The sequence below is a fragment of the Oryctolagus cuniculus genome, chromosome 12, assembly GCF_964237555.1.
Source record: "Oryctolagus cuniculus chromosome 12, mOryCun1.1, whole genome shotgun sequence".
Lineage (NCBI taxonomy): Eukaryota > Metazoa > Chordata > Mammalia > Lagomorpha > Leporidae > Oryctolagus > Oryctolagus cuniculus.
Genome location: NC_091443.1, coordinates 53,471,327 through 53,487,906, shown reverse-complemented (window position 1 = coordinate 53,487,906; position 16,580 = coordinate 53,471,327). Strand labels below are relative to the sequence as shown.

The window sequence follows — 16,580 nt, the reverse complement described above, 5'->3', positions numbered from 1 at the left end:
CGTATTTTCTATCCAAATCTAAATGGACTTTGTCTATCTGAGACCTGACAAAATCAAAAGATCAGAAAGCCAGGACGGACCAAATGTGGTTAAAGGTGTGAACTGTGTGGAGTACCCACCCCACACATTGCTCCCTCAAATCCCTACCCCAATGCATTACTCCTTTGCTGTTAGTTTTAAACCTCCCTCCAACGCTGTCTCTCCACACACATCTACCCTCTCTTTGGCAATGTCCTTCACCTTGTCTGGCAGGCCCACTGGCACTGCACGCTGGCAACAAAAGGTTTTCTTAAATGGCAAATGTTGCTTTTCTCCCAACTTCTTTTGAGGGCTGGGACAATTCCAAAATATTTGAATAAGAAGTTCTCCACTTCTGACCGTACAAGGTTGATCAGAATTTGTTCTGAAACCTACTGGTTGACCATTCCCAGAAAACCCTTCAACAGAAGATATTATCCAAATCACAAATTCACTTTCTAGTATCTGATGTGCCTCCATACCATAAGGGACTTCGGGCTACTGCCAAGGATAGCCCGAGACACTCGGACAGACTGAGGACATGGGAATGATCTGTGCATGCTGATGCGATGTGAGGGTGCAGCAGACGCTGCTCATGCAGCTCCCCTGGCTTAGGTGCAGGGCGCTCCACTCTCAATTCTTTAAAAGGAAATAGCATGGAGTCCTAAATCTGTGACTTCTGCCTCACTTCGCTCAGTCACCGAAGAAAGACTGGCCCACCATATATACCTCTTGTGCAAAGACCTCAGTGACTTCAGGGCCGCCCCTGAAGAGGCTTGAGCTGCTGCATTTGCACAGCTGCTGCAGTAGCAGACACTGGAGACAGGTAAATAAAGAAACTGCACCGGCTAGGAGGCAGGGGGAGGGGGCTTCTGCCGGTGAAGTTTATATAATGCAACAGAAAAGCAGTGAGCGCTGCAGACCTGTCAAGGGAGACCCGAGGCTTCAGCGGCTGTCTCCCCACCGTCTCCAAACACTCTCCGACAGCTTGCTCTTCACCACCCCACCCCACCCCCAAGACCCGGAGAAATCACTCCTACGCAAGAACAATAACCATCCACACGCGCTCACCTCAGGCTTTCCTACCCACCTTCATTATTAAAATACAAGAGAAGAAAAAAAGAAGAAAAAAAGAAAGCAGGAAAGGAAGGAGAACCCTAACCTCCCACTTCTGAGTTCAGAGTACGGAGTAACCAAACGGAGCCGGGGAGTTTTCCCTTCCTCGAACGGGGGAAGGAGAACAAGGCGCTGCCTCCGATCTGCACCACGCCCAGCAATGCAATGCCAAGCCCTAAAAACTCCACAGCGGCCCAAGCAGTCCCCTCGCGGCGTGGCCCTGCTCGGAGCCCGCGGCCCGGCAGCCGCCCTCTCCCCCAGCCTCTCACAAAGGAGAATGGTTCAGTCCAGAGCATCACCCAGCACCTGATCCCTCACAACTGGGAGACGGGGAGGGGTGGGGGGGGCGGGAGCCAGCGAAGTCATCCTAAGGACCTTCGCTTCTGCAAAAACTCCGGGAGCAGCACTGAGAAGTGGGTGTGAGCGGGAAGCCTACCTGAACTAGTCCGGGTTCCTCCTATCCACACTCAGCGTTTCAACTCACCCTCTCGGAGAACAAGGCGCCTTCCGGCGGAGCATGGCCAGCCCTCGCCTCAAGCTAGCTTGCTAGTAGTCCATTCTCCCAAGGCTCCGCCCACCTGCGCTCCCATCCACCAATGGCAGGGCCGGGGCCCAGCCTCTTCCAGCGGGCTAGGGTGAGCGCCATCCAGGAAGTCTCTTGAGAGTGGGAGGGCCTAGAAGGCTGAGTAGGGTACGTAGGCAGCCACGGATATGCCTGATTGGAAATAAAATCTGGCGGCAGATCGGCGCTGACGGCTCAGTTCACCGGCTGCCAGGCCTCTGGGCGTCCCTTTTTTTTTTTTTTTTTTTGGCCCCCGCCGTTGGGGGCGCTCTAACCTAAAACAACACTCAGTTGCCTGTTTCGGGGAAGCCATCTTGGATCGGCTGCTGCCTTGGGGCGGGGAGGGGGCAGGAGCGCCTTAAAAGAATGGGAAGGCCTGTTCGGCGTTCCGTCCCGCGCCTGAGCTCCGGACCCCGCACGCTCCTGCAGGCAGGATGTCCCGCAGTCGTGAGGAGGCGCTCTGGAATGATGCTAAACGTGGTTAGAGGCAGCCAGCGCTCGCCTCCCACCTATCTGTAGGAGAGAAGCGGTTTTATCAACGAGGCAAAAATTAATTCTTGGAATGAGGACGGGTGTGAACCAGTCTCTAGGGTAATTTTTTAGACACCTCATACCTCTGGGATTATCAACATATGACCGACATAGGTTGTGTATCTATTCTGGGAGTTTGCTTTACTTGCAAATTTTCCAGTGTTCTGACTTTGGCAATACAGAGAGCCCTGATTCAGGGAAGATTTTATTTACTTATTATTTAAAAGGTTTAAAACTCATCAATAGAGCCAAACTACTTGTGAATATAAATAAGGCAAATGATAAAGGATTTATGGGAAAAATTATACTGGTATCTAAGAAGGAGGACCGTTAGGTGACAACTTTAGAAACTGTGGCGCAGCAGAGCGAGTTAACGCCCTGGCCTGAAGCGGTGGCATCCCATATGGGCGCCGGTTCGAAGCCCAGGCGCTCCACTTCTGATCCAGCTCTGCTGTGGCCTACTCTGAGGTAGGCCCAAGTCCTTGGGCCCCTGCACTAGCGTGGGAGACCCTGAAGAAGCTCCTGGCTCCTGGCTTCGGATTGGTGCAGCTCTGCCCGTTGCAACCATTTGGGTGGGGGAGTGAATCAGTGGATGGAGGACCTCTCTGTGTAACTCAAATAAATAAATCTTAAAAAAAAAAAAAAAAAAAAACCTACTGGAGACAGCAATTTTCTAATAACTACTTTAAAATTGTAAGGGAGCCGGCGCCGTGGCTCAATAGGCTAATCCTCCACCTTGCGGCGCCGGCACACCGGGTTCTAGTCCCGGTCGGGGCACCGGATTCTGTCCCGGTAGCCCCTCTTCCAGGCCAGCTCTCTGCTATGGCCAGGGAGTGCAGTGGAGGATGGCCCAGGTGCTTGGGCCCTGCACCCCATGGGAGACCAGGAAAAGCACCTGGCTCCTGGCTCCTGCCAGGATCAGCGCGGTGCGCCGGCTGCAGCGGCGGCCATTGGAGGGTGAACCAACGGCAAAAGGAAGACCTTTCTCTCTCTGTCTCTCTCTCACTGTCCACTCTGCCTGTCAAAAAAAAAAAAAAAAAAAAAAAAAAAAAAAAAATTGTAAGGGAAATAATTCCATTGTGGGTGAAATTCTATTGCACTTAATGAGAAAGGTTTTCCTGTCTTTCCTAGTGTAAATCTCTTCTGTTATTATAACTTGAAACAAATTGGGTTCTTTGTTTTTTAAATTCTTGAGTGAAGGGGCTCCTAAGAAATTTCTGAAGGTGTAATGTAATCACATGGATTTAACATATAGGAGCTCAGAAACATTAGGAGTCATAGCAGTCTGTTTTATCAGAAAGGTGGTAGGCCATGGCCAAACACATTTTTCTATACTTTTATCAAAATCTGTTGGCAAAATTCTCTGCTGGCCACTGCTGCCTATCAAATTTGAGGTACTAAGATTTACCAAAACATGTTTGTAAATACATATATGATGGATCTTTAAACAGTTCATAGAAATTGCATTTTTTTTTTTTTTTTTTGACAGGCAGAGTGGACAGTGAGAGAGAGAGACAGAGAGAAAGGTCTTCCTTTGCCGTTGGTTCACCCTCCAATGGCCGCCGAGGCCAGCGCGCTGCGGCTGGTGCACCGCGCTGATCCGATGGCAGGAGCCAGGAGCCAGGTGCTTTTCCTGGTCTCCCATGAGGTGCAGGGCCCAAGCACTTGGGCCATCCTCCACTGCACTCCTTATTTATTCGAAAGTCAGAGTTACACAGAGAGAGGAAAGGCAGAGAGAGAGAGAGAGTGGTCTTCCATCCAATGGTTCACTCCCCAGATGGCCACAATGGACAGAGCTGTGCTGATTCGATGCCAGGAGCCAGGAGCCAGGAGCTTCTTCCTAGCCATCTTCCACTACTATCCCAGGCCACAGCAGAAAGCTGGATCAGAAGAGGAGCAGCCAGGACTAGAACCGGTGCCCATATGGGATGACGGCGCCTCAGGCCAGGGCATTAACCTGCTGAGCCACAGTGCTGGCCCCCCATTTTCTTTTTTTAAGATTTATTTGAGAGGCAGAGTTGCAGACAGAAAGAGGGGAAGACAGAGAAGCCTTCTATCCACTGTTCAGCTCCTAAATGGCCTCAACGGCTGGAACTGATCCTATCCGGAGCCAGGAGCTTCTTCTGGATCTCCCACACAGGTGCAGGCACCCAAGCACTGGGGCTATCTTCTACTGCTTTCCCAGGCCATCAACAGGAAGCTGCATGGGAAGTGGAGCAGCCGAGAGTCAAACTGGTACTCATAGGGGATGCTGGTGTGGCAGGCAGTTACTTAACCTACTCCACAGCACCTGCCTAATTTCATTTTCCATGAGCATTTTGATTATCATACAGATATGATCACCAATAGATTCTAGGATGAGAGCCTGTTATCCTCTGGGTATTACCTGGCACAGAACACCTGCCCTCAAAGGAACTGTAGGCATTATAGAAAGGGAAAAGGGTGTGTCTGACCTAGCACACTGATCTTTTGCTATAGATAGTATGATTTTGAATGGTCCTGGCTTTCAAACTTCCATCAACACTCAGGTTATCTGGTAACTGTTATTCTGTGCAAGAGGGTAGAAAATCCACTTTTTTTTTTTTTTTTGACAGGCAGAGTGGACAGTGAGAGAGAGAGAGAGAGAAAGGTCTTCCTTTTGCTGTTGGTTCACCCTCTAATGGCCGCCATGGCTGCTGCACCACACTGATCCGAAGGCTGATCTGAAGGCAGGAGCCAGGTGCTTCTCCTGGTCTCCCATGGGGTACAGGGCCCAAGCACTTGGGCCATTCTCCACTGCCCTCCTGGGCCACAGCAGAGAGCTGGCCTGGAAGAGGGGCAACCAATACAGAATCTGGCGCCCCAACCCGGACTAGAACCTGGTGTGCCGGCGCCGCAGGCGGAGGATTAGCCTAGTGAGCCACGGCGCCAGCCGCGAAAATCCACTTTCTATAATCATTCATGACCACTTCACTCAGAATAAAGGCCATGGGAATTTATCCAGATACTTCTTGCAACACTGGCATCCCACACTGGAGCACTAGTTGAAGTCCTGGCTGCTTCATTTCCAATCCAGCTCCCTACTACTGTGCCTGGGAAGGTAGCAGATTGCCCAGGTGCTTGTGCCCCTCCACCCCTGAGGCAGATCCAGATGGCATTCCAGGCTCCTGGCTTTGGCCCAGCACAGCCCCAGCTGTTGTGGCCATTAAGGGGAGTGAACTAGCAAAAGGAAGATCTCTCTGTCACTCTGCCTTTCAAATAAATAAAACAAACATCCTTTTTTTTTTTTAAAGATTTTTTTTTTATTTGAAGTCGGAGTTACACAGAGAAGCAGAGGCAGAGAGAGAGAGAGAGAGGTCTTCTATCCGCTAGTTCACTCCCCAATTGGCTGCAATGGCCAGAGCTGCACCGAACTGAAGCCAGGAGCCAGGAGCTTCCTCCGGGTCTTCCCATGTGTGTGCAGGGGCCCAAGGACCTGGGCCATCTTCTACTGTTCTCCCAGGCCATAGCAGAGAGCTGGATCAGAAGTGGAGCAGCTGGGACTCAAAGTGGCGCCAATATGGGATGTTGGCACTGCAGGCGGTGGCTTTACCTGCTACGCCACAGCACCAGCCCCCAAACATCCTATTATTTTAAAAATTTTAAAAAGGCTTTCTCCATATTTTTTATATAATCTCCTAGAGGACAGTATCTACTTGTGTCGAGAATGAAATAAAAAATGACACATGGACTATCAGCAGTTTGTATACATGCATATTTTAATAATGAAATAATTCATTTAACAACAAAAGATTTAAAAACTCATGAGACCTAAGTGCTGTGGAAGAGAATGGAACATTAAATAAAAAAGACATAGTAACTGCCCCAGAATGCTGTATGATGAGATAAGCAAAGGCAAATGTGGCTAGGATAGTATTATATTCTCTGAAAAGGAAGAGAATAGCTGGAGAAATCCCCATCTATTTGTGTGGAAGTAGGCAGTCTTACTGTATGCTTTATGGAATACAGGCAGAGTCAGAGAAAGGCAAGAGAGGATAGGAGAACAAAATAGAACCCAAGGATAAACAGACGGAAGAGACAGAGAGAAATTACAAAGAGATGACTCTAAGGCCTTTTGTTTCCTCTGAAGTCTAAAATAAATTCAATGATCACATAATGAGTAGCACTATGCACTGTGAAGGAATGGTGGGAAGAATGTTTTATAAAAATAAAGGATGACATGAATGCTGCTCTCACAGAGCTTACAACTTGCATGGGGAGACAGATTCTACACAAAGAACAACTACAAAATGTATTTACAAAGTAACGTACATACAAATAAATAAATATATATATATGAATATACATATAAATAACTAATATATGAAAGCTAAGGGATACTTCGTCAATAACTGCTTAGAAGGTCTCAGGTCATTGAAGGCTTCCTAAAGGCAAACTTTTTGGACTTGTAATTATAATGTTAGTGGAGACAGGGCATGTGTAAAGGTATGCAAGTAAGAATAAATGTGTCATGTCAGTAAGCAGATTAGCTTGATTAAAGTAGAAAGTGCAGGTCTAGTTACAGTGTGATCAAACAATACAGGTCAATTTGGTGAAAGACACTGCAATGTTAGATTTGGTCTCTAAAACAAAACGAACAGGGAATGAGTATTTTCTTTAGGTAATGAGAGGTCCTAGGGCCAGGACCAATTCTGTTGCTCTTGAAGAAACTAGTGAAAGGGGAGTAGAAAAGTACTCAGTGTCCTTGAGCAGGGAGAAGAAACTCCTTTCTGCAAGAACTCTATGAAGTGGCAAACAGACCTCCCCAAAGGCAACGAGTAGAAAAACTCAATGCAATTCCTAGGCAGATGATCTATTATCCAAAGGCCAGCCAGATCCCAGTAATCTCATGTGTTCAAGAATATCCTTGACCCTTCTTACTAATTCTTGGTGGGGAGCAGATGGTATATGGTGATGAAATTATTTATTTTTGAACTACTATGACAATCAACTTGATCCTAGCATTCTGGAAATTAAAATAGGAGGATGAAAGGAGCCCTAATCTCTAGGGAATGGTCACGTCCCCGAAGAAGGACAGGTCAGTAATAGCCCCAATTCTCCCCTGGTCTTTAAGTGGAAAGGCAAAACATCACACCTTGAAAAGAGGCTGCTGTCAGTCAAAGCAAGTAAGACCTCTTTCTTTAAACCTATTGATCTGAAGCTGTTTCAGGAAGGAAAAAAAAAAAAGAGTTCAGATCTGATGTTCAGCAGCAGCTAGAGCTGGACGCTATGTCGCGATTCCGCTGGCAGGAACTGGGTCCCACTGATGTTGAAGTTGACTGTTGGGGACCAATCTTGATGCCATTTGCCTGTAAAAGAAAAGAAGCATCTCAGTGCTAAAGTGAATGGGCGAAAGGAGAGGGATATAAGAGAAATCATTAAGTATGTTTTCTAATTGTCAAGTACCCATGTGCCCTATACAACTTGTTACTGAACAATAATTTATGATATTAAGGATAAGATGACTAGCTGTAGCATAGGAATCATAGTTGACTAGAAATGGCTTTTGCTTGGGGCCAGCACTGTGGTGTGGCTTTTGCTTAGGAGCAGTGCTGTCCCATACAGGCACTGGTTCATGTCTCAGCTGCTCCTCTTCTGATCCAGCTCTCTGCTTATGGCCTAGGAAAGCAGTGGAAGAGGACCCATGTGCTTGGGCTCCTGCACGCATGTAGGAGACCTGGAAGAAGCTCCTGGCTCCTGACTTCAGATCAGCCCAGCTCTGGCTATTGTGGCCATTTGGCGAGTGAACCAGCAAATAATCTCTCTCTCTCTGTCTCTCTCTCTCTAATTCTGCCTCTCAAATAAATAAATAAATCTAAAAAAAAAAAAATAACAAGTGGCTTTTGCTTATGTATATATAATTATAGATATATACTTACACATTTACATGTGTATATTTGCATGAATGTGAGAGGCAGCAACACAGAAGAAAGAGATAAAAAAAAAATCTATCAACGACTGACTTATTCACCAAATGCCTGCAATAGCCAAGGCTGGACCAGACTGAGCCAGAAGCCTGCAACCAGTGAGTATCTCCCAAGTGAGCAGCAGAGACCCAACCACCTGACCATCACCTGCTACCTCCCAGGAAGCTGGAGTCATCAGTTGAATCAGGACTCGAACCTAGGCACTGGATATTTGATGCAGGCATCAGTGATGACTTCTTAAGGACTAAGCCACTAAACCCTGTTCTTCCTTTTAAGGTACAGTATCCTTCAGTTTCCTAGCTCTGTGCAGAATTAGGATATATTTAGAGTAACAATAAAAAAAGGCAAAAGAGTAGAAGCAGCACATGAGCAAGTTATTCTGTTTGTGTTACCCTGGAATTTGCTTTATAGTAATGGTCCTCCTCAGCAATTAAGAGCCACACCTTTCTCATGCTCTGGGATGTAAGAAACTGAGTTTGTTAGGCCGGCGCCGCGGCTCACTAGGCTAATCCTCCGCCTTGCGGCGCCGGCACACCGGGTTCTAGTCCCGGTCGGGGCGCCGGATTCTGTCCCGGTTGCCCCTCTTCCAGGCCAGCCCTCTGCTGTGGCCAGGGAGTGCAGTGGAGGATGGCCCAGGTGCTTGGGCCCTGCACCCCATGGGAGACCAGGAAAAGCACCTGGCTCCTGGCTCCTGCCATCGGATCAGCGCGGTGCGCCGGCCGCAGCGCGCCGGCCGCGGCGGCCATTGGAGGGTGAACCAACGGCAAAGGAAGACCTTTCTCTCTGTCTCTCTCTCTCACTGTCCACTCTGCCTGTCAAAAAAAAAAAAAAAAAAAAAAAAAAAAAAAAAAGAAACTGAGTTTGCAAAGAAAACTTACCATATAGTATAAGCCTTAACTTACAACAACTTAACTAATAAATGTTCTAGGTCTGAGACTTGAGGAAAAACAGAAAAAAGAAATGACAGATTTCTATGGACCTACATTAAAAAGAGAATGGAACTGGGGGCAGGCATTTGGCATAGCAGTTAAGACACTTGGATACCATATCAGTGCATTAATTAGACTCCCGGCTCTGCTCCCAGTTCTAGCTTCCTGTTAATACTCCCCATGGGAGGAAGCAGGTGAGAGCTCAAATAGTTGGATCCCTACCACCCACGTGGGAAACCCAGATCGAGTTCCCGGCTCCTGGTTTCAACCTGACCAGGTTATTGTGGGCATTTAGGGAGTGAACCAAATGAACAAATAAATACTCTTTTAAAAAGTTGTAATTGGCAAAGCTACAAATTGTATGATGTTAGATGGGGAATGTTTACATTTGAGGAAGCATCCAGTTGTGTTAACAAATCAAAATTAACTGCCAGTCTCCCCATGCTTTCTCACCTCATTGTGGACATCAAATAAACCCTGCTGGATCTTCCTATATATTTCTTTGGCTGTGTTAATAAAGGCCTGAAGAAAACATAAATCATATAATCAGTCTTAAATTTAGCTAGGGAAACAGAATGCAAATGTTATTCTTAACTGGAATTTTTATGTGTATTAGGAGCCATTAGAGGAGAGTAAAACTACCGAAGGCCCCCCAAAAGTCCCTGTAAAAGACATCCAAAGCAGTTTCAAAAAAGGAAAGGAGATTATATGGTTCTGAACTAAAACATTCCCAGGAATCTTATGTTGGCACCCTCTGCCAATATAACAAGCTCTCTTCTCCATTACTTACTGGAGTTATAGTCAACACCAGGCCCACAAAGGACTATAATAGGGCCCATTAGACCCTCCAGTTAAGTATTTCTAAGAAATAGTGGTATCTAATCTCATGTATAAATCAATGTTACCCAAAGTAATAGTAAAACCTTAGGAATCAGGATTAACAAAATAGGACAATTCCCTTTAAAGGAGTCATTTGGTCACTATGACCACAAGACATCCTTTCTTTATCCATGCCGTAGAAGAGAATTCTGAAATAAAGGACAAAGATAATAGTGTAATCTCTGAAGAGCTTTCCACACAATTTTCCAAACAGTACCTCTTCAACATTGCAGGCTGTTTTGGCTGAAGTTTCCATGAAAATAAGACCATGCTCCCGAGCAAAGGCCTCTCCTTCTTCTCTTTTCACATCTCTTCGGGACTCTAAGTCACTGCAAGAGAGTAAGAAGGGAGAAAACTAAAAAAAGATCCCAGTGAAAGAAGAAACTCCAGTTTTAGAACAATGGTTTCGACTGGTGATCAATCTGTAAATAATGTAGATCCTACATGACACCACTTTGTAGAGGTTTTACTAATTTCCGTGGCCTCTTGGAAAATGTTCTTCATGTTTAGGGCAGCTGCTACATGGCTGAAGATAATACCTTATTCTATTACAGAGAAAAAGGCTTATCTAGAGCTAAACAAGCCCCACAGTGACCCAGAGCTTATGACCTATGCTTCTTTTTCCAATGAGATGCAGGATAACAAAGCAAAGATGATGAAAAGAAACTCTAGTTGCTTTAAAGTAGAAAATTCATACACTGCCCTAGACCGTAGTGATAAACATCTTCTCTCTTATTGGAATCAATCCACAAGAAGAGGGACAACTAGGAATTAAGGAGAACACAGCTGCCTAACTTGCACTAATTTCATTACTGGTGTGTATAAAAGTCAGTTGGCATCAAGTAATTCAGAAAAAGTGATATGGAGATTAGGTGATATGGAAAAAAGAGGCAGAGCCAAGGACTGGGATTTGGAACTAAGTGGGACGGAAAGACTGAAAGATGGGATAAAGGCTAAAGAATAATGGAAGGTTGAACTATTTGGTTTCTATTTTGAAAATTAAAAATTTTTATTTGAAAGGTTTCCAGTTTTCCAACCATGAGAAAAATCAAAGTAAGCCCATTAAGGAACATTTATTGTATATCAGTTGTGTGACAGCCAGCAAACTATCCACTTAAATGCCAAGGTTGGGAGTGTGCACTTGGCCTAACAGTTGCGGTACCTGCATCCCATACTGGAGTACCTGGGTTTGATACCCAGCTCTGGCTCCTGACTCTACCTTCTTGTCGATGTGGGGCAGAACCTGGGAGGTGGCAGAGATGGCTCAAGTAATTGGATTCCTGCCATCCACATGAGAGACCTGGTCTGTGTTCCCAGCTCCTGGCTCAGGCACTAGCCCAGTCCCAGCCATTGTGGGATCTGGAGAATGAGCCAGCATATAGGAGCTCTGTCTATCTCTGTTTCCAAATAAAAAAAAAAAAATTTACTAAATGCTAAGACTCCCACAGTTGTACCTCTAGCCCAGATACTCCTCTAAGTTCCAGATTTATCCATCTGTCTATTCTTCATCTCCAAGATGTGTAAGATATCTCAAACTTTTCCCCACAACCTGGAGCTAACCCAGGCTCCCACATTTCTATCGATGGCATAATGTAACATAATAAATAGTAATAATAATAACATAAGGTGTTATTAACAACTTTCCCTCCCTTACTTCAACTACCAAGTCCATCCCAGAGAAATACTTCCAGAATGTACCTGACCATCATCCTTCACTGCGTCTCTGAGTCTCTAACCTAGTCAAGTCACCATTCTCTCTCACCTGTGGACAACAGGGATTGGGATTCTACTGCAACCATGTTTCATTCAACGGTGATCCTTCATGCCATTTCTATGCTTAAAATTCTGACATACTATGTTTAGACTAAAACTCTAAGGTCTCTGAGGGGCTATGATGTCTGGACCTTTCCTATTTTCGCAACCTTCTCTTACACCGTTACCCCTTAATTCAGTCTAATGACACTGGGTTTCTTTCAGTATGATAGATCTGCCTCGCTTTTTCTCAGTTCAAGCTCTCACAGTTTATTACCTCTAGCTGATACCCAAGTTTTTTCTTTCTTTTTTTTTTTTTTTTTTTTTTTTTTTTTTTGACAGGCAGAGTGGACAGTGAGAGAAAGAGACAGAGAGAAAGGTCTTCCTTTGCCGTTGGTTCACCCTCCAATGGCTGGTGCACTGTGGCCGGCGCACCGTGCTGATCCGATGGCAGCAGCCAGTACGTATCCTGGTCTCCCATGGGGTGCAGGGCCCAAGCACTTGGGCCATCCTCCACTGCACTCCCGGGCCACAGCAGAGAGCTGGCCTGGAAGAGGGGCAACCGGGACAGAATCCGGTGCCCTGACCGGACTAGAACCCGGTGTGCCAGCGCCGCAAGGCGGAGGATTAGCCTAGTGAGCCATGGCGCTGGCAATACCCAAGTTTTTTAAAACTTTGTCTGTTAAGCTCTTGTCCATTCTTTAGAACCTAGTTTAACATCAATTCCTAATCAAAAATAGATACCCTGTTACTTTTTTAAGATTTATTTATTTCTTTGAAAGTCAGAGTTACACAGAGAGAATGAGAGGCAGAGAGAGAGAGAGAGAGAGAGAGAGAGTCTTCCCATCTGCTGGTTCACTCCCCAACTGCCTGCAGTGAGAAGAGCTGAGCCGATCTGAAGCCAGGAGTGAGCAGTGTCTTCCAGGTCTCTCATGCAGGTGCAGGGGCCCAAGGACTTGGGCCATCTTCCACTGCTTTCCCAGGCCATAGCAGAGAGCTGGATCAGAAGTGGAGCAGCCAGGACTCAAACCAGCGCCCATATGGGATACAGGCACTGCAGGCAGCGGCTTTACCTGCTACACCACAGCACTGTCCCCTCCCCCCCACTTACTCTCTTTTTTTTTTTTTTTTTTTTGACAGGCAGAGTGGACAGTGAGAGAGAGAGACAGAGAGAAAGGTCTTCTTTTGCCGTTGGTTCACCCTCCAATGGCCGCCGCGGCCGGCGCGCTGCGGCCCGCGCACCGCGCTGATCCGATGGCAGGAGCCAGGAGCCAGGTGCTTTTCCTGGTCTCCCATGGGGTGCAGGGCCCAAGCACCTGGGCCATCCTCCACTGCACTCCCTGGCCACAGCAGAGGGCTGGCCTGGAAGAGGGGCAACCGGGACAGAATCTGGCGCCCCTACCGGGACTAGAACCCGGTGTGCCGGCGCCGCTAGGCGGAGGATTAGCCTAGTGAGCTGCGGCGCCGGCCCTTACTCTCTTTTATACCACACTTTTCCCTTCACTGAGTTTAATCATCTAATTAGATACAAATCTTTTTGTTTCCACTAGAGTGTAAGCTTCCTGAAAGCAGGTGGGTGAAATTTTTTTTTCACCTAGCAACCTCAGGAGCTGGCATAGTATCTAACACTACAGTCTCACAAGGGTGCCATGGAATACTTTATATATTTTTGAGGGAAACATCAAAACACCACACAGGGGCCAGCTTTGTAGTACAGTGGGTTAACCTGCTGCCTCCATTGCCACCATCCCATATTGGCGCCAGTTCAAGTCTAAGCTGCTCTATTTCTGATCCAGCTCCCTACTAATGGGCCTGGGGAAGCAATGGAAGATGGCCCAAGTCTTTGGGCCCCTGCACCCATGTGGGAGACCCAGAAGATCTTGGCTCCTGGCTTTGGATCATCCCAGCTCTGGTCATTGCTTCCATTTGGGGAGTGAACTTCCAGGTGGAAGATCTTTCTTTCTCTCTGTCTCTCTCTGCAACTCTCTGCCTTTCAAATAAAAAAATCTTTAAAAAAATAAAAATAAAAAAAAGGAGGGGATGGCATTATGTCATAACAGGTTATGCTGCTGCCTGTGACACCAACATCCCATGTGGGCACCTGTTCCAGTCCTAGCTGCTCCACTTCCAATCCAGTTACCTGCTAATGTTCCTGGGAAAGCAGCAGAACATGACCAAAGTGCTTGGCCCCCTATACCCTGACTTTGGAATGGCTCATCCCCAGCCGTTGTGGCCATTTGGAGAGTGAGCCAGTGGATGTAAGATCTCTCTGTCTCTCCTTCTCTTTGTACCTCTGCCTTTCAAATAAATAAATCTCCAAAATTAATTAACTTAAAAAGTCACATAAATAATAAACTTAAGATAGTTCAGTGTCAATAGCAGATCACGATAGATTCTGTTCAATATGGTTGTAGCTTTGTGAAGCGGAGTTTTTTGGCAGGTGCAGTGATAAAAGTAAGTAAGTACTACACAAAAATCAATGTGCAACAAGAAGTGAGACAGCTACTGTATCTAATCTTGGTCTGAGAGGCTATGTAGTGCCTAACAAACACACAGGTCATGAGTAAGTAACTGTGGTCAAAATGAAATAAAAATATTACTACTTTTTTTCTTTTTTAAAGATTTATTTATTTGAAAGATAAGAGTTACAGAGAGAGGTATAGACACAGAGAGAGGTTTTCCATCCACTGGTTCACTCCCCAGATAGCTGCAATGGCTGGAGCTGTGCCTATCCAAAGCCAGGAGTCAGGAGCCGGGAGCTTCTTCCAGGTCTCCCACATGGGTACAGGGGCCCAAAGACTTGGGCCATCTTCTACTGCTTTCCCAGGCCATAGCAGAGAGCTGGATTGGAAGAGGAGCAGCCAGGACTAGAACTGGTGCCCATATGGGATGCCAGTACTTCAGGCCATAGTTTTAACCCCTGCGCCACAGCGCTGGCCCCTCTTTTATTTTTCAAACAAATACTAAGTTGTTATGATTTAAAAAAAGATATAACTGGGGCTGGTGCTATGCCATAGCAGGTGAAGGCACTACCTGCAGTGCCAGCATCCCATATGGGCGCCGGTTTGAGTCCCGGCTGCTTCACTTCCGATCCAGCTCTCTGCTAATGGTCTGGGAATAGCAGTACATGATGGCCCAAGTCTTTGGGGCCCTGCACCCATGTGGGAGACATGGACGAAGCTCCTGGCTCCTGGCTTTGGATCGGCGCAGCTCTGGCTGTTGTGGCCATCTGGGGAGTGAACCAGCAAATGGAGGACCCCTCTCTCTCTCTTTTTCTGCCTCTACTTCTCTGTTACTCTAACTTCCAAATAACTAAATAAATTAAAAAAAAAAAAAAAAAGACCTTACCCCCCGCACCAAAAAAAAAAAAATCTGCCCCTGATGTCTTTGACTGCTAGGTCAAATGTCTGTGCCAGGGGATACATTTTAAAAAAATAATAATAAATAAAAAATAAATTAAAGAAGATATAACTATTGAATAAAAAAATTAGGATTTTTATTTGGGCCTATGGGTACCAAGAAAAATTTACTGAGAATGACAAGTGTTGGTGAGCATGTGGAGAAACTGGAACCCTCAGGCATCGCTGGTAGGAATGTGAAAGGTACAACCACTATTAAACACAGGCCGGCAGCTCCTCAACATAGGAAGAAAGAATGACCATATGATCCTGCACTCCCATTTCTGGGTATATTCCCAAAAGAATCTGAAGTGGGGATTTGAATGAATATTTGTACTCCCGTTTATAGCAACATTATCTACAACAGCCAAAAGGTGGCAGCAACAGAAGTGTCTACAGACAGATGACAACAAATTGTGTATATGCAACACAGTGGAATCTTATTCCTTAAAAAAGAAAGAAATGTGGACATACTTTAAAGACATTATTTTAAGTAAAGTAAGCCAGCCACAAACCACAACTATTATACGTGATTCCACTTACATGAGGTCCCAAGAGCAGTGAAATGCATAGAGGCAGAAGGTAGAATGCAGCCTGCCAGCACTGGGGAAGGAAAGCAAACAAGCAGAAGGGGATGCAGTATTGACGGGTACAGGTTTCTTTGAGGAGAAGACAAAAGTTCTAGAGATGAATGCTGGTGATGGTGGTTGCAGAATAATTTCAAAATCTTAACTGTACACTTAAAAGCATTTAAAATGGTAAATTTGTGTTATGTATATTTCACCACATGATTTTTTTAAAAATTTATTTATTGGGGCCGTCACTGTGGCAAAGCAGGTAAAGCCATCGCCTGAAGTGCTGGCATCCCCCTGAAGTGCTGGCATCCCATATGGGTGCTGGTTCTAGTCCCAGCTGCTCCACTTCCAATCCAGCTTTCTGCTATGGCCTGGAAAGCAGTATTAGATGGCCCAAGTCCTTGGGTCCCTGCACCCACATGGAAGACCTGGAAGAAGCTCCCAGCTCCTGGCTTCGGATTGGCATAGCTCCAGCCATTGTGGCCATCTGCGGAGTGAACTAGCAGATGGAAGACCTCTCTTTCTCTCTCTCTGCCTCTCCTTCTCTCTCTGTGTAACTCTGACTTTTAAATAAATAAATAAAACTTTAAAAAATGTTATTTATTTTGAAAGTCAGAGTTACAGGGGTCGGGGGGAGAAAGAACTATCTTCCATCTGCTGGTTCATTCCCCAGATGGCTGCAATAGCCAGCGTGGGACCAAGCCAAAGGCAGGAGCCAGGAGCTTCTTCCTGATCTCCCACAGGGGTAACAGGGGCCCATGTAGTTGGGCTATCATTTGCTGCTTTCCCAGGGCATTAACAGGGGGCTGTATCAGAAATTTAATAGCTAGGACTCAAACCATATCCTATATGGGATGCCGGTGTCACAGGCTGTA

General features: G+C 46.1%; 2 protein-coding genes and 1 long non-coding RNA gene across 7 annotated transcripts in view; 1 reads left to right on the top strand and 2 right to left on the bottom strand.

Annotated features, from left to right (window-relative positions):
* The window catches only part of CHD8 (chromodomain helicase DNA binding protein 8), a 66,658-nt gene extending 64,938 nt beyond the window's left edge, over nt 1-1,720 (bottom strand). The window contains exon 1 of one of the 4 annotated variants that reach the window (XM_070053910.1): nt 1,619-1,720. The gene's annotated coding sequence lies outside the window, so the exon portion shown is untranslated. Of the gene's footprint in view, nt 1-1,570 lie in introns of all 4 variants that reach the window. The other 3 variants (XM_070053909.1, XM_070053912.1, XM_070053906.1) reach the window with 3 other exon arrangements.
* LOC127483795 (uncharacterized) lies at nt 1,349-9,027 on the top strand. The gene is made up of 2 exons (XR_007910482.2): nt 1,349-2,287; nt 7,869-9,027. It is a non-coding gene; the product is annotated as an uncharacterized lncRNA (long non-coding RNA).
* RAB2B (RAB2B, member RAS oncogene family) overlaps nt 5,947-16,580 on the bottom strand; it is a 19,026-nt gene continuing 8,392 nt past the window's right edge. For both annotated transcript variants that reach the window (XM_070053929.1, XM_002718050.5), the window contains exons 6-8: nt 10,198-10,309; nt 9,555-9,623; nt 5,947-7,554 (exon numbers count right to left, since the gene is read on the bottom strand). In XM_070053929.1, coding sequence (XP_069910030.1) covers nt 7,450-7,554; nt 9,555-9,623; nt 10,198-10,309 — 286 coding nt within the window. In that variant the 3' untranslated portion in view covers nt 5,947-7,449. The remainder of the gene's footprint in view (nt 7,555-9,554; nt 9,624-10,197; nt 10,310-16,580) is intronic.